The 22134-nt window shown below is 38.2% G+C and overlaps 2 protein-coding genes and 4 non-coding genes across 6 annotated transcripts in view; 5 read left to right on the top strand and 1 right to left on the bottom strand.

The window, feature by feature from the left end:
• zbtb40 (zinc finger and BTB domain containing 40) overlaps positions 1–22134 on the top strand; it is a 390649-nt gene that overhangs the window by 125123 nt on the left and 243392 nt on the right. The gene's annotated exons all lie outside the window — the stretch shown is intronic.
• Positions 541–20860, bottom strand: prkcdb (protein kinase C, delta b). Its single transcript, XM_087800118.1, has 17 exons — positions 20744–20860; positions 11529–11656; positions 10339–10611; positions 8094–8265; positions 5990–6021; positions 5822–5907; positions 4946–5075; positions 4772–4872; positions 4624–4705; positions 4429–4550; positions 3677–3850; positions 3516–3607; positions 3384–3446; positions 3127–3265; positions 1909–2097; positions 1722–1850; positions 541–1125 (listed from the first exon to the last, which is right to left on the bottom strand). The coding sequence occupies exons 2-17, from the start codon at positions 11635–11637 to the stop codon at positions 967–969; spliced, it is 2052 nt and encodes a 683-aa protein (XP_087656244.1). The 5' UTR covers positions 11638–11656; positions 20744–20860; the 3' UTR covers positions 541–966.
• On the top strand, positions 6193–6264 carry trnae-cuc (transfer RNA glutamic acid (anticodon CUC)). Its single transcript has one exon. It is a non-coding gene; the product is annotated as a tRNA-Glu (tRNA).
• Positions 7501–7572, top strand: trnae-cuc (transfer RNA glutamic acid (anticodon CUC)). The gene has a single exon. It is a non-coding gene; the product is annotated as a tRNA-Glu (tRNA).
• Positions 8437–8508, top strand: trnae-cuc (transfer RNA glutamic acid (anticodon CUC)). Its single transcript has one exon. It is a non-coding gene; the product is annotated as a tRNA-Glu (tRNA).
• trnae-cuc (transfer RNA glutamic acid (anticodon CUC)) lies at positions 9758–9829 on the top strand. Its single transcript has one exon. It is a non-coding gene; the product is annotated as a tRNA-Glu (tRNA).

Here is a 22134-nt window from a genome sequence, read left to right on the forward strand (position 1 = left end):
AAATACAATTTTTAAATATATTTAAAAATAAATAAATGTGTAAATATTTCACAGGTAAGTTAAGAATGATTTCAGATATAAAGACAATATATGATTACTAAAATTTCATTTGCACTTAAAATAAAACAATAGTGAATGAAAACACGCTGTAAACTAGAAAATTATATATATATATATATATATATATATATATATAACATTATATATTTTTTTGAAAAAAAAAGAAAAAGTGTGATATGTCCAAAATTATATTCTTCAGAAATATTAAAATTAATTTTGTTTAAAAAAAAAGGAGAAGGAAATAAGGGTTCTGAATTTGTTTAAATTATTATAGAGAAAGAAAAAATACAATAATTTGAATTACAGTTAATTAGAAACAAGTTTTTGTCATCAGTTTTCTTTACTGTAGGAATAACTTACTGCTGTTCAGTTGAGCGGGGGCCACAAGCCACACCAGCTGGTGACAGATTACTACTCAGGTGTGGAAACATCTGTCAAATATAATGAAAGAATCATGGACTCACAACAAAAACAAAAAAAAACAGACTGAGGAGCGATTTATTCATGATCTGAGGTGGGTGGGTAGAAAATAACACCTTGTTCACACAAGTGTGGTCCAGATACATTTATCATTCAAGTTGTCTTCAGCTCAGCGCTGAGTCACCCTACAGCCTTCAAGCGTCTGGTGGCGTCGCCTACATGAACTTGGTAACAAATACGATTTGAAACCGCATGCGGTCGCCGTCACCTGAAACACCCACACACTCCTGCTCCAAGAGTCAATCGTAGATAGGAGAGAATCATTCAGGCTCTAGATTTGAGGTTACAGTACAGTCCATGATCCCGGTGTGATTAGAACAAAGAAACAATCTCCCTTCGTATTCTGGAGTGTGTGTGCGTGAGTGTTACTGTAGAAGAGGAACCCCCCACCCCCCTAAAATGAGGAAGAAGCAGCAGCTGCTGACTTCACTTGGCTATCAAATGTTCCAGTTTGGGGTTGATGAAGGAGAAGCCAGCGAATGCCGTCTGGTCCATGGAGTCGATGAGGTTCTTGTCGGCGTGGGAGAGTCGCGGCTTCTCGCTCAGGAACTCTCTGTCGAAATTGCTGTAGTCTCCGGGCGATTTCTGTAAGGGGCAGCATTCAGACAGGAGTTAGTGCCCTCATAGGATTTGATTTAATCAGGGGCCACATTTTATTCAGAGGCTGTTGTGAGGAGCCATCAATATGAAAAACGAAGGATCGAAAAGTATTACATAAAGTAAAAAACTCAATTAAGCTCGCTAAAATCTTTTTAAGGGTCAATACATTATCATTATTGTCCTTAAACAAAAACCCTGTAATCATATATAGAGATATTTAGTAATAGTTGATTTCTACATGATCATTGACCTCATAGGGGCCACATGACGGCCACCTTGTCCACGTCTGATAATGAGGTTAAAAGACTTTGAAATCCATTATTTAAAGTCGTTAACCACACATCAACTGGGACTAAGAATATACCGTTATAAAAATGCCACTCGTGACCACTAGGGGAAGCTAAGTGCTATAGTAAGTAAGTAAGTAAGTCATTTTTATTTGTATAGAGCTTTTCCAGACCAGGGTCACAAAGCGCTTAAACAATCAAAACAATATTAAATAAAGTATATACTTTAAAGGGCAAGATAAAACTGATACCACAACAGGAGTTCCAGAAAATCAAGCAGATGAGGGCTCTTACCACTTTGGGTTTAAAAGGCGGGTCCACCTCTCTTTTCTTCAGAGCGGTCCAGTTGATAGTCTTGAAGAATGCATGTTCACGGATGTTCCCTATGACGCCCAACCTGCGAGTGGGGTCTCGCTCGAACAGCTGGAAGAACACAACTGTTACTCCATTGTCTCGAGGCGACGGTTCCATTCTCACTGACCTGTTCCAGCAGATTCTTGGACTCTTTGGTGATCCAGCGAGGATAGTGGGGCGTGTCCGACCTGATGGACTCGAACAGCTCGTCCTCGTCGTCGCCTTGGAACGGCGACTGACCGATCAACATCTCGAAGATCAGCACCCCGAAAGACCACCAGTCCACTGAGAAGGTGTACTTCTGCCCGAGTAGGATCTGAGAACGAGCGTTGAGATTTGAGTAGATGGCAGTAAAAAGGGTCTAATTGAGGGGGTCTGGCTGCAGAACTGTCTTTTCAGGCTTCTCCCGCTTTTGGCTGAAGTCACTACCGTATTTTCCGGACTATAAGTCGCAGTATTTTTCATAGCTTGGCCGGGGGTGCGACTAATACTCTGGAGCGATTTATGTGTGAAATTATTAACACATTATTACCGGTATATCATTTCACATGTTATTTTCACACTAAACTGCAAGAGGGCGCTCTAGGCCTCTGTTGATAATTTCGACGTAGAAGAGGAAGATCTTTTTGTTAGTTGTTTAAAAGTGACACCGAGGATTAAGATTTCATTAGATTTTAGTTATTTGGAGTTACACGGATGGTTTGGTAAACTTCTTAGCATGTTATTTATGCTATAGTTATCTGAATAACTCTTAATATGTTACGTTAACATATCAGGCACGTTCTCAGTTGTGTCATGTAACGTAAGAATACCGTACAATTATTCAGCCTGTTGTTGCCTCTATTCTATTTTTATTTTAAATTGCCTTTCAAGATGACATGTCTGTTCTTGGTGTTAGACTTTATCAAATAAATTTCCCCCAAAAATGCGACTTATACTCCAGTGCGACTTATATATGTTTTTTCCTTCTTTATTATGCATTTTATGGCTGGTGCGACTTATTGTCCGGAGCGAGTTATAGTCCGGAAAATACGGTACTTTGCAGTCAGCTACGTCTTCTCTTAAACACCTTAAAGTTATGCTAGTACGGAAATGTAATTTTACGAGCGCTAAAACCTGAAATTAGGATATGGTGCAACAACAGACGAAAAAAGGGTAGTGACTATCCTGTGGTAAAGTAGAAAAAAATGATAATGTTAATTTTTGAATACCCCAAATAATGCTAGCTTTAAGCACAGCTTGTTTACTTACTTTACATGAACATAGTCCTCAGAGCGTAAACTTAAGTGTGTTAGAAGCAAGCAGTAGATTTGTGTTTTGACTATAAACTTGGACTATCTGGTACCTCTGGGGCGATGTAGTCCGGGGTCCCACAGAAGGTGGTCGCCCTGGCCGCTCCGAACACGTTCTCTTTACACATGCCGAAGTCAGCGATCTTTATGTGTCCGTCCTTGTCCAGCATCACGTTGTCCAGTTTCAGATCTCTGTGCAGATTATCAGCATCGTCAAGAGAAAAACCTTTGAGCTAACACTTGCGAGCGATTATCAACCTGAGCTATACCATACTGCCACCACAAGGTGGAGACAAATAGTGGAAGCTACCTGTAGATGATTCCTTTGGAGTGCAGGAACTGAAGACCCACAACAATTTCAGCACCATAGAAGCTTCAGAGGGATAAATCAAAACGTGAGTCATAGTTTGTTGCGGTTAAAACATGAAATATCTTTACTCACACAGCTCTGTTGAGGTTGAAGCGACCTCCATCCTGGATGTGGAACATCAAGTCGCCTCCGTTCAGATACTCCATCACAAAGAAGAGATGCTCCTGCAGAGACCACATGATTCTGTGTCAGTGTCATCAGAGGTCGTAAAAACATCCTCTGGGATCCATTACTTTGGACTGGAAGGTGGAGTACAGGTGAGTCAGGAAGGGGTTCTCCCAGGCAAGGGCCAGGACTCGCTTCTCCACCATGGTGCACTCGACGTCGTCGTCCATTAGGACCACATCCTTCTTCAGGACCTTCACAGCATAGAACTTACCCTGACCCTTGAGCTCAGCCAAAATGACCTGGGAGACAAAAGCCAATTTAGTCATTGTTATATAATTATTTAATTCATTTTACATAATTTTTTTTATTTAGTTTTTATATACAATGATGCTACAGGGGACATGGACATTATCCATTAATAATAATAATACTGAATTATATAAATGTTGTATGTTTCCGTTTCTTTATGCTTCTACATTTTCTATAAAGTACACATTGATTGTAGACTTTTTCTTAAAACAAATTATGTTTTTTCATTTTAATTGTAGTAAAGGATATTGCTTCCATATTGAAGTAATTAAATCATAAATTTATATTATTAATTCTAGTGTTTATTAACAAATTAAAAATTTCCTCAGGTTTGTCTTTTTGTTTAATTTGTTTGGTTTATTCAATTATTTTATCTGGTATAACCTTAAGTTCGTTTACTATAAAGCACATACAATAGTAATATTGTATAGGCCTTTTTTTTAATTAACATTTTTTAATGTAAACTGTCATGTCACAAATATGTAAGTCAAGAAAAATATTATCTCTCAACATTATTGTATAGTTAGGCACAGGAGGGCGCTAAAGTAAAAAAAAAAGTTTTTCCTACTTTTCCGAAACTTCCTTTCCCCAGCACTTTGTGGAAGACCAGGTGGTTCAGAGTAAGTTTTGTTTTGGGAGTGGCAGGAGAAGGAGTATCTGGCACAGGACCGGGAACCTCACCGTTGTCAGCTGAGTGAAAATAAAAGTACATTGTCGTGATCCACTGTCCTTGCTAACTATGGACACACAACTGAGATCTCACTATCGGTGTCCCCCTTCACACTCTGGGAATCCTGATAGATTCCAATATCGGCTGCGTTGGAGTTGTCGGGCTTCTTTGCCTTCTAAAGGGAAGGGTAGGCTGGTGTTAGTGTTTGATGAGACAACGAGGGGGTCAGAGGTCGTCGTACCTGGCTGACTTGAGAAAGAGCTTCTGCCAGCAGCTTCTGGTTGATGCCGCAGAGGTTGGCCACTTTGCATTGACAGTTTCTGTGCACGTTCATGCCACAGTCTTGAAGACATGCGATCAGACAGGTTAGCGATCAGGGCCTGAGGACCCTCGGAGGAGGGGGGGGGGGACTCACCTTCACACTTCAGCCCCTGCTTGTAGAGACCCCACAGCAGACTGCCGCAGTGGTCGCAGAAGGTGGGACTCCTGTAGTTGTGGCACTTGAAGCGGTGCGGCATGTCGATCTTGAAGCGCTCTTTCTGGAACTGAAAACGAGAGAGGTTGGTTAATGAATTGAAACTGGAACTGAGAACTTTGTATTACATGTTGCATGATTTTATTTATTTCATTGTTTTTATTCTGTACTGCCGTCACTACTAAAAATAAATCCTTGATGTGTTTTTAAAAACTAGCAATAAACTTTATTCTGATGGTCATTGTCAATATAATTCTATAACTTGTAGCTTTAAATATCACCCTAGATGTATCTACCTTTTCTGAATACTGCAAAGAAACTCTTTACCTTAGTTACATCACTCAAACCCTTGCAGGAGCCAAGGTCTCGAGCAGACAAGTTCCATAACAATTTAACATCATTTATTTGCATAATTTTCATTTCAATTAACTTTACTAGCCAGTGACACATAATAGATTATAAATATCAATAGTATTTATTCTTAACTGTAGAGTTAAGTTAAGGACATATTAAAGCTATATGCTAGCTCGGCAGAAGTATGATTTTTTTCAAATTTTAGATTCATGTATTATTTAACAATGTATGCATATTGTCTATGATAATTAAGTTTAGGTGAATTAATCTAATTTGTGAAAATAAACAAAATAAAGGTCAAAAACAGCAAATAATATTATACTAAAAGAGATTTAAGTCTGAGCCAAAAAATCTTTCCTCAGGTTTTTTGAGACTTGCATAGTGTAAAAGTCTTTAAATAGTTTAACCCGGATTAAACGAAAAGAACAGGTTTCTTGGATGGGATGAGTACTTCGAGCTCACCATGGTGTCGCGACTGTTGGCGGCTGTTCCTGTACACTTGGCGATGATGATATCGATGCATTTCTTGTGAATGGCAGCATTGCATTCTGGGTGTAACAAAAAACACAATTTATTTGAGTATGTTTAATGGATTCAAAATTACTGAGAGAAGATGCTTCGCTCACTTACGTCTGCACTTGTATCCTTGCTTATTCAGCCCCCTACAGGAGAGAAGAGGTAGAGAACATTTCAACAAGGGTTACATATGATGTCACAAATCCTTTATTTAACCACCAGAGAAGAAGTGGTTAAAGCAATGTAACATATTTACTCCACAGTATAGACAAGCTATGGCGAGTTTGCGTAAAAGAGGGAATCCACCTCATCCCGTCTCCCTGGTGGTCTAGTGGTTAGGATTCGGCGCTCTCACCGCCGCGGCCCGGGTTCGATTCCCGGTCAGGGAACTACCTTTTGTCAAATGACAATTAAAAAAACATTTCTTATGATGGATAAAATTACGAGCAACAAACTAAAATAATCGATGGTGTAATTTAAAGGAGTGTAACTGGAGCCACATATGCACAAACAGATGGTGAGAAGTGACATCTCGCCTGCAAACTTACATGGATCAGAAAAGTTCCTCTCGAACCTTTGCTACAATAATCACCCCATTATTTCACGTTGAGAAATACTTTTACATGCCAGACCAGTAAATTAAAATGATCAACAAAAACATTATTTTGGGTTGATTTTAAGGCAGCCATCAGAGTGACCACATCAAATAACATGGCGGACCAGATGCCATTGATACATTCTAAACTCTTGAGAAACACTTTTACATGCCAGACCAGTAAATTATAAGTCACGGAAATAAAAACATTGACTTTTACGGTCATAGGTTGGCAATCAAACTTCTGGAAACTTCTTTCTTCCGTTTGTTAGAGTCTGCTTGAATCCCTGAATCAGGTCAGTAACCTTCCTGGTGGTCTCGTGGTTAGTATTCAGCGCTCTCATGCTGTCGGTAAGGTATGATTCCATGTCAGAGAACGCCCTTTTGTCCAATAGTATGAAACTCATGACAAAACACTATTTACTCATAAAATGTCTTTCACGTTCCACAAAATCCAAAAGTAATTTTTTTTTTTTTTTTATCATAGCAGAAGTTAACTGGAGCCACAAAGTCAGGGACAACATTTGATGAAAGCATTGGTTTCAAAACAAAATGTAAAACAAAACAACAAAAAAGGAAAAAAATACCGATTTATGTTTTTAGTCAAGGAACAACAAAGTGAACAGCTGCAGAAGACTATTCAATAAGAATCATCTGTCGTTTTGACTTTTCATTTTCATTCTCTATTCCTCGGGAGTCAAACTCAATCATACATAAGGGGTCCAAGTCGTTGGTAATTGCATCTTCATTAACTGTATTTGTTATTTTGTGCTCATTTACCAAACAATAATTCAGTTTAACTCGTATTGTTGACATCTACAATCTCTATCCCTTATTTTACTTCCAACACTAGAATCTTCACGGTCTTCGGTCACCATATCAACACGAACATTATTTTGGGTCGATTTATTTTGGATATATAAGAAGGGCCACTAATCACTTTGCGGACCAGATGACTTTGATACATGTTCTCAACGTTCTCCTCAGAAAGTACGATACCAGCTGTTTGCTAGTACCAGCTGCACACAACTCCCTGCTGGTCTAGTGGTTAGGATTCGGCGCTCTCACCGCCGCGGCCCGGGTTCGATTCCCGGTCAGGGAACTACTTTTATAGAACTCTACGGTAATGGTTTTGACACTATGGTTATAACAGACTGGAGTCACACGTGCAACAAAAGATTGAGGACCATCATCTTGAAATACGACTCACCTGCGAATTTAGCTCCTCATCGAGACGCTTTAGAGCAACAATTATGGCCCGATAAATTCAAATTAACAACCAGGATCAGACGCAAGGCAAATAAACAAATAGAAACTACAAGAATTTATGTACTAGTAACCACAGAACGGGAGGGTCAGACTAAGTCATGCAAGGGGATAAAAATCTAAAACTCACTTCATATTTTTACCTACAGGATAAATAAGTCTCTGTTAAATGCAAGAGTTATGTGTCCAAGGATCAAAAGTAGAACATAATAAATAACCAAAATGTTATCGTTTTACACCAGGGGATAGTTAGTTCTTCCATTTCCAAAAATCTAGTATTTGCTAAACATAACATTAATATAACATACCATTTTAAACACGGATTTAATTTGTATTAAGTCATTGTTTAACGCTCACCAGAGGAATTCTCTGCACACGGAGCAGAACGTGGGCTGACCGAAGAACGTTGCCATGAACTCGTGATTCCTGATGACGTGAACCTTCGGTTGTTTGAACGCTCCTCGTCTCCTGTTGAGGGTCGTGAGTCCGTCCTCCGCATTCATTCGCACCGACGTCTTGCCCGCCGCCGCTGGAACAAAGATCAGCAAAGTCACCGTTAATGAAGATCAAAAATATCTATTGATGCAAAAATACTGTCGAGGTGACATGCAGCTGTCTTCATCTTTGAAATCATCAATCAATAATACTTTTGTTCTTTACCACCATGACGTGATTTTGACCAGGTTAGACCTTTTTCAGCTCCCTGGTGGTCTAGTGGTTAGGATTCGGCGCTCTCACCGCCGCGGCCCGGGTTCGATTCCCGGTCAGGGAACTACTTTTTTGCACTTGTATCTGAATTGTTTACGCAGTTGTATTTCATAGCTATTCAAGGATTTATTTTCCCATAAATTTGGATTTTTACTTGACAGCAGAGCTCACCAAATCCTTCCCACAAGCAACAGACTTGACTCGCCGCACTCAGCCATGACCTCATAGGGACCTCACAGCTTTTCAGAACCCCATAAAAACTTTTGGATGCAGTTAAACGACTTTTTAAAAACCAGACTATACATATTTAAATCTTGTGCATTCCTAAACAAGATGAGTCACAAAACGAGTAGGTGTGTTTCAGATTTTTATAACACTGTTACTTATTGTGAGTCAGCTTTTGTTAATTGTGGCCCTGCAGTGGGGGAGACTCACTTTTAGCTGTGAGGTCAAAGGTCGAGGAGTGAGTTAAGAAGGAGGTATGAGAGAGGCAAACACAGCGAGCTGGCAGGGAAAACCAAGCCACACTTTTTAGAGCAACATTGTTGAACATTTCACTTTCTACCAGCAGATGTTTGTTTTTGGCCGCAGCCCGGGGACGCTCTGCCAGGAGCTGTGAAGCGGCAGCAGCCGTTCACACCCGCTTCAAGACAATAGCAGCTGCTTCTGCAGCCGCGGAGAGAGATGTTGTGAGGATGACGGAATACTCTCCACATTGTTTTTATATTTCCCTGCAGACTGAAGGTGGTTTTACATTAACAGAGGGTCATGAGTCCTTCAACCAGGTGGCACACCTGAAGTCACATGTCACACTTAATCTGTTCTTTTTCTGCAGGTGAAGACGTAATCATTGACAGCAGCGATGGTTGTGCAGAAACAATCCCTGAGCAGAGGTTCATTATAATCAAATATAAAGTGTTACAAGACCTTTTTTTCAAGGATTTTATTTTACTTTTCTTCATTTATTTCATTTACACATTATTCCTTGACCATCAAACATGAACAGGAAATTAGTTTTCTAGGGTCGCAAGTGGTTTCATTTCAAATTCTCATTCTTGTAGATAGTTTGTCAATTTAAAAAAGTATATAGGATTAAGTAGTTTCCTTTTTAAACGTCGTAGCAAAAAAAAAATCATCATTTTGATCCATCTAGTTTTTTCCATTTTGTTTCCGTCACTTGATTATGTAATTTTTTTCGTTCTTTGCTTCGTCCCTTATTTCTTCTAGAACGCTATAGTTCAACTATCAGTCAAGTTCCACAAGCGGCCACCAGAGAGCAACAAATTTCTTTAAACTATCACCTCGTTCGCAGCTCCCTGGTGGTCTAGTGGTTAGGATTCGGCGCTCTCACCGCCGCGGCCCGGGTTCGATTCCCGGTCAGGGAACTACCTTTTTTCTTTTTTCTTTTTTATGATGCTTTAAAGACATCCATCGCATATACACTTTTTCATTAGAACGCTCTCAAAAATAACCAGAATTGAATGCACTTATTAATAATGAAGTTTAACAATACTTAAATGACCATGAAAGATCATTCATTTACACAACAAAAATATCCTAAATATATGCATCTTGTCCCTACCTCAGCATTACTGATATAAGTGAAAGCTGACATATCAGAGATTAAGAACAAACATTAAATAAAGCAACAATTCCCCAATTCTATTTCAATTTCTATTATGCTAAATAAAAGACAATATAGATAGATAGATATAATCAATAGTAAACTGCTAAAAACAATGATTTCTAATTTGTTACATCATTGTTGTATTTAAAAAATTGGCAACCAAGAATGACTGGTAATGCCTATTTAACCCGTCTAAAAACACCTTGACAGTCCAGGGACGACACTTTTTATTAAATCTACACAAGAAAGTTTCAGTCTTAGAATTACCTGCGTCACTATCCTCCAAGAAAAACTGCACTGTCATTTGGACTCTCCCAGTAGGCAGCAGGTCCACCCAGAACTCATCTCGCCCGCTGATCTTTGACTTCTTGCAACGCTCCGCCAGGACTGAAACACCAATCGTGGCTTTGGCCAGCGGCTCCTCTGTGTTCTGCATCAGCAGCACCTCCAGGACTCTTCCTTCATAGATGTGGGCGTCAAAGGAGGACTTCCATGCTGGATACATGGTCGGCTTCCTCTGGACTAGAGTCTTCCCTCGCTCTGCAGGAGGAAAAAAAGATTATGATTGACAGACTTAGATTGTCCACGACGTAAACAAAATTCACGATCAAAATCCACGATCAAAACAAATTTTGATGGATCACAGTTACGGATTTTTAGTTAGGAAAACTTTTTTGGGGTAAAATATTGGCTTTGTTTTAACTCTATCCTGAGTTGTTGCTTAAGTGTAGCTTGTCTGTTAGCTATACCGTTTTAGTGGTGGTTTCACTGGCATCTTGAAGAGGCTACAAGTAAAATTATATTTTATTAGTCAATAAAAAAAGCGAGACCTCCTCCCTGGTAGAACATTTCTTTGAATTTATTGAATCTTTTGACTCTAGTTGATTCTGATTCTCAGATATTCTCAATTGAGTCAAGTCGGTCTTGTACCACAATTACAAGGACAAACCTTTCATTAAGTAACCCTTATTTTAATAGCCTTTTCAATAATAAACATTGTTGCTCAAGTACAGCATTGCACAAGGCTTTAATGATTAAAGGAAGGCCATAATTGTGCATTTGGCAAAAGGAAAATGCGTCAGATATGAAAAGTTAAACCACCACGTCTTGACCCATTAAATAATTGACCAAATTTGAAATGATTTAAATGGCCTTGTATTTTTGTCATAACGGGTGTCTTTGCCCAATCCAACTTCCTTGTTAAATGTTTGGAAACCTTTTAGGAGAGATGACACCAGTGTATTTTTCCATGCACCCTGGTGTTTTTCTTTAGAGCTGGAGGGTGTTTCCAGGAAGAGGGACGTCTGGGCCTCAGGAGGAAAGGGAATCTAGTAATGATGTTTCTGACACAGCAGAATTCACCAGCAGTCCTATCTGAGCCTCTTCCAAGTGTTTGAAGAATAGCAATAAAGTGGGTACGATGTGAGAGTTTTAGCAACAGATAGAAATCTACATACCTGTGCTGACAGACTCCTTCATCTTGATGGCACAGATTGGAGGCTCTTTCATTTCGCCCAGGGTGCCCACGTCATAAGCAGTGAAGGAGATGCGAAGGAAGGGCGCCATGGTGACCACTCAGCGAAGCCTGGAACAAAGAGGAGATCAGATCGTTAACATAGAGAAACCAGACAGACGCTCATCTCGAGATTACACAAGAACTTCAGTGAAAACAAGAAGGAAGATGAAAAAAAAAATACCAGAGAAGTCGAAGTAGACTCAATAAGGAAGTTTGGGAACTATTACAGTAGTAGTTTAAGAGGTGGAAGTAGACTTGGGGAATCCCAGTTACAAAACTTCTCTCCATTTTTTTGAGATAATGAATCTGCACATGAATCTCAAGGTACATAATTCTTATAGATAGTAAAATTATTTTGAACATGTATATTGAATTATGTTGAACCCTTTGATCTTGTGTGACATTGTCAGTTTTCTGATCCAATATCGGTAAAGAGAAGAATAATTTTGTGCCTTATTTTTTTAATAGGAACATTTTGATGTATATATAGCATTGTGGATAAAATGTGCAAACATATAAAAAGAAATCTCAGACAATGGGGTTTTTCAATGATCTCTTTGAGTCATTTACCTTTTTCAGATGTTATTAAGAAAAACTTGTAAAAAAGTAAGAAAATATTTACTAAAAGTTAAATCATAAAGTCTCCATCTTTTATGGTAGAGAGGGTGATTTTGACTTAAAGTAAGCGTGTTCAATTCCTGGGATTTGAGTTGAAATCAAGATACCTTAGTTGCAATACTTTAAATACCGTATTGAGTTTAAAATAATAAAAACAAACATACAAAATGTGTCAGGAATGTACCCAGGAAAGTTCTTATAGGTAATTTTTTAGATTTATAACTTTTCTTTTATTCATATGAATTACATTTTGGTGGTCCATCTTGATTAAGGATGGTTTTAGTGTTTTTTTTCTTCTTTTTTTAAATCAAGACCTTCAAAAGCATCTTAAATCAAGATGGTAAATACAGAACACCCATAAAATGTAATCATCTTGTCTCTTTTCAACTCTTTTAAATAATGTTGCTTACAAAGAAACTGGGTTAAACATAACATTCATGGTAAAGGAAAACAGACTCCTTCATAGATTTTCCTGGCATGCCTGTTTACACTTCACGGTTACATAATGTCACTTTGCATTTCGCTTCCACTCAGCAGCTAAAGCTAACATTTACAAACCAGAGATGCAGCTATACACGTGAAGGTTTCCCAAGGTAACAGCATGAACATAAAAAAACAACCTCCATCATATCATAGACGCAGAGACGTCAGACAGAGAGAGCACATGAGCATTAGGGAGAAACGTCAGACTTAAGTTACTTAACTTGATCTCCGGTATAATACACATAATCGTAGCTTAATAGCAGCAGGCATGCCAGAGATTTGAAGAACCACTTTGATATTATGGCACTCTGATGGACTGCTATGTACATGTGGAGAAGTGAAAAATCACTTTTCTGATCGTAGTTTCTGCCACGATAATCCGACCATGTTTTCTTCTAAGCCGCTGGTAAATGAGCAGCAGAAGTGTAGCATTAAGATAACATATGTACTTCACAGCTAAGCTCCAGGAATGCGTGTTTTTAAACCACAGGACACATGTGTCTGCACGCTGGGATGCTCCCACACACAATCAAGGATTTGACCACAACAAATCTGTCCTGGATGAGTTGCACATGCTAGCAGGGTGTTGACATACAATGTCATGTCAGCGGTCTCATCAAACAAATTCAAGAGACGTTGCTAGGAAACTATTTAAGGAATGAGTCTAACATTTCTCTGTGTTAACTGGTCTACTCTGGGGACTTCAGTTGAGCTGACGTGACTTGGTAAAGGAGGTATAGGGTCCTTTATTGTCTCATTTGTCACTTCAAATGAGTCTATTTGTTCTCAGAAGCAAGTGCCGGGACTGGTTCTGTTGCATTCAAACAGGCGGGGGAAAACCACAACGTGATTCCAGGACATGTAGCATGAGCTCACAGTTACAATGCAATGTGGCTTTGAACAACAAAACCACTCGACTGGTTTGTCCATCTTCTTGCTTAAATCTCTAACAAACAACTCAGAAGACGAAACCAGAAACGGAAGTACCAACTATTTCACTTCCTGTTACATTAATGAACCGACTTAGACCTTATTTCAGGAGAAGGTTGTTGAGGTACCAAGCTGTTCCATTTCTGCTTCTGGGAGGAGACGTTTACCCCATCTTTATTGTTTAAAGGTTCATAATCTTTTAAATATGGTTGAACGGCCTGTGATATGGACGTTAAAGTGGGCGTATTGTGACATGAACCAAAGTTACACCGCTGTGTTACGTAAACCTTCCCTTCCCCCATTCTGCATTAACTTCCTGACGTGACAAAACACAGAATTTCCTGAAATCCCAAAAACCAAGATTAAGTCGGGTCAGGACCGTCGCAGAGTGACACTTTTCCTACATCAGCCTACAAAACGCTGAATTGTTGAGTGTAGCTTAGACTTCCTACGGATCGGATGTATGATACACAACAAAGCTGTTCAGTAGTTCCTCCTAAATAATTGAACAACCGATTCCAAGAAAGGCACCAAACATCTCAGGAGGTCACATTAGTCAGACACCATTTATTGTTCTTTGGTCTGTAGCATTACATTGATAGTTTCATGTATTTTTTTCCTCTTTTTATTTTCATGTTGGCTTACACCTGAGCTGCTGGCACTCCATACAAAGTAGGTTATTTCAATGTAAAAACATTTTACAACTTATCTAAATAAAGCTTTTAAAACATCTAAAGAGCAAGCCATCCTCCTCGGGCTGAAATACAGCTCCTGGATAGGTTCAACTGTCTATCTCTTTAATACAAGCCACAAATCCTGACTGATTTTTGGAAAACAATTTTGTAAGATCCTTTCTAACAAAAGAATAAACCATTACACATAGAACAAATCATAAGAGATTTTTTTCAGTTTCTTGCAGAAAAAATAAATGAAAAATAATTTGCAGTTCAAAAGAATATTCGCTAACAAGTGACAAATGAATCTCACGTTCACTGCCTTTTTCACTTATGCATTATTCTTCAGAGAAATCCCAACATTTTTAGTTTTGATCATGTGTTGGTACCAAAACTTACACAAAGACAAAGCAGTTTTGATACTCGGTATTACAAAAGCATTTAGGTCGGTGCCACAAAAGAACAAAATTTAAATACCCAGCCCTAAAATACTTCATCAGCCTCATGTTCTCAACTCAGATTAAACTAACAAAACAAAGTCAAGAATAGATTTGAGTATTTTTAGGCTAGGCTTAAGTCAGGCTTAACCATACAATACACATCTTGAGACTTAAAATTAAACATAGGCACTATTTGAAAACAATCTTGAAATCCTCAAAGTTATCTCAAATTGATGTCTACCGATGTCTACATCGTCTATTGACTAGTAAATTAGATTCAGCAAAATCCATTTCGGATTTACAGCTTCATGTCAGTGGTCGCCATGTTATTAAAGTCCAAACGCATAACAAGGAAGCAATTCATCCTTTAATGTACATTAACACATGGATACCAGGAAAAAAGATAACTACAGTGTTAACTGTATGGAGTCTTCCAGGAAAAGACAAATTTCCTGAAAGTTTGAAGTTCTGCTTCTGTTCAGTAGAGACCTATAGATTGAGACCTGCTACCGAGGATCCTAAAGTAGTGAGTCGAGACGAACTAAGAGAGCTTTTAAAACATATACGTTGCCAGTTTAAAGTACACACACTCTGTCACGCACAGGACACAGAACACACTTGGCATTTGCACACATGTATACATTGGATCACAGACAAGGAGAGGGTTGTGCCTGCAAACTGGAAAAACTGAGACTGAGACTCGTTTTAAAGGGGTGTGCTTGGACAGAGTGAACCTGAATACAGGAGGTAAGACAAAAAACTGTCACTGGATCTTTGTCAAGCAGACATCGAAGGGGGGCCGTTATTGTCTTGAATTGATGGAAGAAACATTTATGACTTTAAAATATCTTTGTCTTATAGGTGGCATCAGGAACTGAAGAGCGTATCCAAATTAAAAAAAATACGGACATGACTATGACAGTTTTAAAAATTGAAGTTTGAAAAAGTAATTTCCTTATTTTTTAGGAGTAATGATTTTTCTACAATCAACAAATCAACATTCATCTGTTATTTCTCATCTTTATTCACGGTGAAACTTTTTCATTTACTTTATTTGTGTGGTCAACCTGTATATTTCCTTTTTTTCGATCACATTTTGGATTTTATTGCATTCACATTACTTCATAAAATACTTTTTTGTTTAATCTATAAGAGACATCTCAACCGAATTTTCCAGAATACCAAATATTAACTTATAACACATTAACTTCACTATCCCAGATATCTAACGTCTATGTACTTAAGGTACAGGCTGTTAAGCTGTAGAACATCTTTAATTTACCATATTTTTTTTCATTGTGCTTTTTTCACAATTAGTTAATGGTCCCTTTTGATTTTCTCAATTTTAAAAATCATTAAAAAAGCCATTCTTTTTCCAAACAATTAAAAATGGATATTTTACACAATTTTAAAAGCAATTTTACTCCCAAAATACTTTGATTAATTGCCTTTTCCAATTAAAGAAAAAAGCTTTCTTGCCATGGAATTTGGAAACTTTGTCATCGTGACATCACACAATCTTTCAACGCAGCAAACAAAACAGCAAGGAGACTTCTCATTATTGTGACAATGTTACACGGGCGAGTCACAGCTCTGGAATGCAGTCAAGGGCATTTACTGGAAGTTGTAACAGGTCTGACAGGTCCGGGAGCTTGTGGTCATTGAGCTAAATTACACAAGAATAGCCACTTGGTCATCATGTAGATTTCAGTGATGTGAGAGACAGATGGGTTCAGTGATGTGAGACAGTCGGACTTCAGACTACGAGTCTGGAGACGAGGATGTTTGTCGAATACAGCACATGTAGCTAAAACCGAGGTGGTGACAGCCACAGGAGCCACCATGGAATCTAACCATTGACCTAGGAGGAGAGATAAGCGGAATTCTATCTCTGACTCATTGGCATAGAATAGCAAAACTTCCTGTTTGATAAATCTAATATCGCCACTTAACAATTAAAAAAGAATTTGTAGGGACTTAAAGTTATAATCACATGTGAAGAAATAGAAAACAAAACTGGCAAATGCTTTTTACTTTTTAATTTCATAGAGAAAAGGGGGGTCTGAGCTGGAAGGAGGCGTTTGGGGTCAATCATCCAGAGTAAACTGAAGTTTACGGTTTTCTGCAAGCAAGGGACTGAATACAAGTTAACAAGAGTTGATCTTGGCCACTAGACTTCAAACATCACATTGCATTAAAAAAAATGAAATGTTTTGACTAGATAGAATTATGAAAAATACCAATTCAACAACAAGATTAATTGTCAGAACCAGTTCATTTTACAGTGCGTTTTTGTGTGTAGCTACAATCAATAAAACCGAGAGTCGAGTTAAAACATTGTGTGTTCATGGCGTGAATAAGGACGTTTTTTCAAATGATTTTGAATACAGGATTCTTATGTCTCGTCTTATCAGAAGTAGGCGAATTTACATTCCTATCTTACTTGCACAAAATCTCTGGGAATTGAATCCTTGGTGTAGTGTAGTGAGCACTACAAAACAAAGCCTCACATCACATTTGTCGAGCTGAACATCTTCCACCGGGACACAATAAATACTTTCACGTGTTCAAGATGCGGATGACAGCACTGTGACAAAAGAAAAGATTACGATATTGGTCATCTGGTGCTGATTTGACAGCAAAGCAGAAAGAAGTAACAGACTTTGAGGTAAGTGCTTTGACTTTAATCTGACTCTTGCCCGAGTATCAGCGCGTTCTTTGGCTGCAAGTCAAACCTGCTATACCAGCCTGGAATTAATCCTGACACTGTGTGTGTGTGTGTGTGTGTGTGTGTGTGTGTGTGTGTGTGTGTGTGTGTGGGGGTGTGTGTGTGCATTAAGCGCGGTGTCGATTTCTGCCGTGCTAACAATTCGCAGCGACTTCACTTGGGAGACGAATGAATCTGAGAAGACAGAGCCTCAAGTCTACAGTTGTGTGTGTGTGTGTGTCACAGAGGCAGGAAGTTGAGGACACTGCGGGCCAAACTTTCATCACAATGCTGATCTTGCAAATTTGTACCAGACGTTTGCATCCGTGTGTCCCAGTGAGCAAGAGCTACAGCAGGTGTTCTTGAAGTGATCACGATGTGGCGCTGAAGGAGAAGCATGCACATGAATAAAATAAATCTGCTTTAACTATTTTAATATAGTCAAATACAGGAGGTTTGGATTTATTTTAGCTTAATGGCAAACATTTAATCACTCTCTGACTCACTTTCCCATTTTATTTTTCTTCATCTCCATTATTTTATAATAGAACACAAGTGCTTAATTTCCTTAATTGATAATGACATCTTATTAACAAAATTATACCAAAATAGCAGTGGAAGATTTATTATATAATAACATGCAATTACATAGAGTGAGAATCAAAGCCATAACAACCTCATAATACATTGTATTTCACCAAACTAGGGTCCAATAAAGTATACGGGATAATCCTAATATTCTAATAGTTGAGTCAATAAATCATCATTATCCTTTATATTTTTACTGTAAACTTTGTTTATTTATTTTTTTTCATCTCACTTTCATATTTTGACCATTCTATTTTTTACATTTGCACAAGATTGTATTTTGTATTTTATCTTGCTGTGTTTCTTTGTAATTTAATTCAATAATAAAGTATCCATCCATCTATCTATCTATCTATCTATCTATCTATCTATCTATCTATCTATCTATCTATCTATCTATCTATCTATCTATCTATCTATCTATCTATTCAAGTTGTGCATGTTTATTTTTACTCATTACATTTGCCCATTTTCTTCCAAATATTGTGAAATTTGTCTATTTGTTAGGGAAGTACGAAAAAAAATTCCATTAAGGCACACCATTGATTATTTCGATCCATTCTTCATCCGACTTACTTTCTAAATCAATGAACAGTCTACGACTCCCTGCATCTCACTCCCTCTCAATTAACTCAAACTTTAACCATTTTTGAAATAGCACTTATTTGTGATTTGTCAAAATGTGAAGTGAAGGTAGCTATCGATATGTGTGCAGGTGAATCTGGTCTGTGTTTGGCGCCTACTTTGACAGGGAACACCTTCAAGGAGTTCCTTGTCAGAAAAGGGTTAATGCCTGTGTTAGGACCGGGCTGTGCGACTGGTTTTCCGTCGTCTCACTGCGTCAAACAAGTGTGTTTACTGAAGGTGAATTAGAAATTTAACTCGACACCAGCATCTGAACAACTGACTGTGCCTCAGCGGGCGACTCACCGCAGCTCACCGAGCAGATGTCTGCATTGTGTCCTCCTGCAGAGCTCATGAAGCCACAGACCAATATTGACACAGCAGGGACTACAGGATGATTGTGTTACCTCCACACACACGACTGACCAGAACTCACAATGCATCAGACTTAGTGACTCAGGTCGGCTCTTGTAATACGTTTCAAAATAGGTGTTCACATTCCCACCCATGACAACATCTGCCAGTCAAAGAAGAAAAAAGGTTATAAACAAGTGGAACCAAAAGATGACAACGTAATTGAGTCGACAACTACAAGGAAATTCAAGGTTCAACAGGAACAAAGAAGCAGGATTCACACAAACTTCACAACCTCAGTGGAGCCACCGGAACTGGTTTGACAGCAGTTTTAAAAATCCCAATGTTCATCACTTAAATTGTTCTGATGATGGAAACAATGCAAAACCTGAGATATAGGTTTGAGTTCTCACCGTTGAGAGACAGATATAGTAACATGTGATCGTCACTAAGACATCAACTCAAATATCTTTATCTTAACTCGTCAGGGTATGAGGCGGTTTTCTTTTTAACAAGAGGTTACATCAGAAGAAGAAGGAGAGAACACTGGGTTACATCCAAGAGACAGGTTCCAATTATACTTGTCCATTGACAGGTGTCAGGAGTATCAACAATCAACGAACGTCCCCACCCAAGAAGTTATTCAGGTACTGACCACTGTATAGGGCAAGGATTTTAAACCTGAACATTCACTGATAATGAAACTTAAGAAATAAAACTTGATTTAACAGATTTAATTTAAAAAAAAACAACACATTTTCATAAATTTCAGCTACAGATTATTAAAAACAGGATTACATATAAAACACCATCATTTCAAAAGAAGAATTAAAAAAGTTTTTAAAGTAAAAAAGATATAATTACACGTGACACAAGAAAGGTGAAGAAAATGAAAAAAATAAAATAAAAACATAATTAAATTTGAGATAAATCCAATACTTTTAAAAGACTGAACTACAATGAATCGTATCAGTCGTTCCAGATTGTTAAAGTTAGTTTGAGGGGCCCACAGATGCAAGTCTCTCTACATCAGAGATTAACTTCACCGATTTTAAAATTAAAAAAAGCCAAAAAGTTGCACCTTTTACACATAACTGTATAAAATCAGTGACAACAACATGTTAAGTTCCATTAACACCAAAAGACAAGTTAAATAAACAAGAGGAAGTCGTTATATTGAAAATAAAGCAATAGTTGAATGACGTAATACTGATTTAAATGCTTGACATGACACATAAATAAAGAAATATGTATTTTTTTAGTTTCATTTTGTATTCCAAATATAAATGTCAAGGTTATATATTTAAGCAGCACATATCGAGGTAAAACAGTTCCACAAATAATATATATAAGTTAAACACTAATAACTAAAACGGCAGATATTTAAGTTAACCCTTTCCATACGATCACTGTGCTGTCAAGGACCGCATGTGGCCCCTACTGTCCGCTCGATCAGGAGTCAAATCTTGACTTTCAGTTCACTTCTGATCTCTATGTAGAACCACTATAGGTCGTGGATCGATATGACGTGGAGTCGTTTCAGACCAGAACATTTTAAAGAGTTTGTATAAAACATCCATCTCTCTTCTTACGCAACCGGCGACCGAACGGCCACATTCCGCGTCACGAACACAACACACCGAACCAGGAGTTCCACAACTGGGTCTCACGGTTCCAACGAGAATCTTCTTCCAACTCCAGCAACATCTCGAGGTTCACCTCAACAACTCTCACTCACCTCTTCCGCGGAGCGATCGAGTTCCGTGTTCGGGTCCCGCTTTTCAGGGTCGGATCGTGTGTGAAGCTCAGTTCGCTCTGACTGGACCAAGTGTGTGTGTGTGTGTGTGTGTGTGTGAAGAGTGCGAGTGTGTTTCCGCCTGTGCACTGTGTGTGACGTCACGCAGGTGACTCTACAAACACGCCATTGTATCGCCGGGGTTTCACACTAGACTTTTATTTTACTCTTGGTAATATATAGTTGACGTCATAGTTACTTCATTTTAATTAATAGCATTGAATATTAATATAGATATAAAAAAAAGAAGTTTTTCAAATCTAATTTACACAAATAAGAATGTGACTGCAAGATCTGGAATCTATACGTATAAATAGAACTAGACGCTTCAACAACAATATTTCTGGAACTAGGAGAATTTTCTTGCAAAATGACTCCTATTTTAATTCATATAACATATGAGTGATACTTAAAATGTTGTTTTCAATGTAGTTTAAAGTAATATTTACATTTTTAGCATATATAAGTAAGTAAGTAAGTAAGTAATTTTTATTTGTATAGCGCTTTTCCAGACCAGGGTCACAAAGTGCTTAAACAATCAAAACAATATTCAATAAAGTATATACTTTAAAGATCAAGATAAAACTGATAACACAACAGGAGTTTCAGAAAATCAAGGAAAAGCCTGAACAAATAGAAACACATCTGATTACCTTTAGTTATTTCATTAGAAAACAAATTAACTAAAATCTAATCACAAAAATAATGTACACTGTTTGATGGATTTATTTTGTATAAAGGTACATTTCCCTCCAAAATAAAACAGTTACAGTTTCTGTGTTGAAAGTGACGAGTGAACAAGTGAATCACAAGAAACTCAGCGACGCCTCAGGCATGAGCTCTGTAATGGAAATTTCTTCCCAGGATTTATTTTCTGTACTTTGCACTTCCCGAGATAACGCTGGTATCAGGGGGCACATCAGTGTCGCTGAGCTGGACCAGGAAGTGGCTGGTGGGACTCAAAGCTTTTGCTCTACTTTGTGAGAATGTAAACAAAGTGCTGTGTAATTACAGCTGGACTGGACAGACCCGCCTCTCCACACCCACACAGTGATCCAGTGTGTGCTGAGTCACCTTCAAACGCCCCCAAAACTCCACGACTATAAGAGCCAATGAGGCGGTAAATTTAGTCTCAGTGCCTACAAGTCTATTTTTAGCAGCTAACAAAGTGACGTGTTGCCTGGAAAACCCATCGAAAAGAGTTTACTCATCATCTGAACTGTAATGACTGGAAAGTTTTCACAGCATAAGAAGAAAGAAACTGGGACAGGTGACTTAGTTTAAAAAGATTTCTTGAATAGTGGGTCACATGGGTGGTGAAACATCAATAAGCC

The sequence above is a fragment of the Callionymus lyra genome, chromosome 10 (genome assembly GCF_982586985.1).
Source record: "Callionymus lyra chromosome 10, fCalLyr1.hap1.1, whole genome shotgun sequence".
Taxonomy (NCBI): domain Eukaryota; kingdom Metazoa; phylum Chordata; class Actinopteri; order Syngnathiformes; family Callionymidae; genus Callionymus; species Callionymus lyra.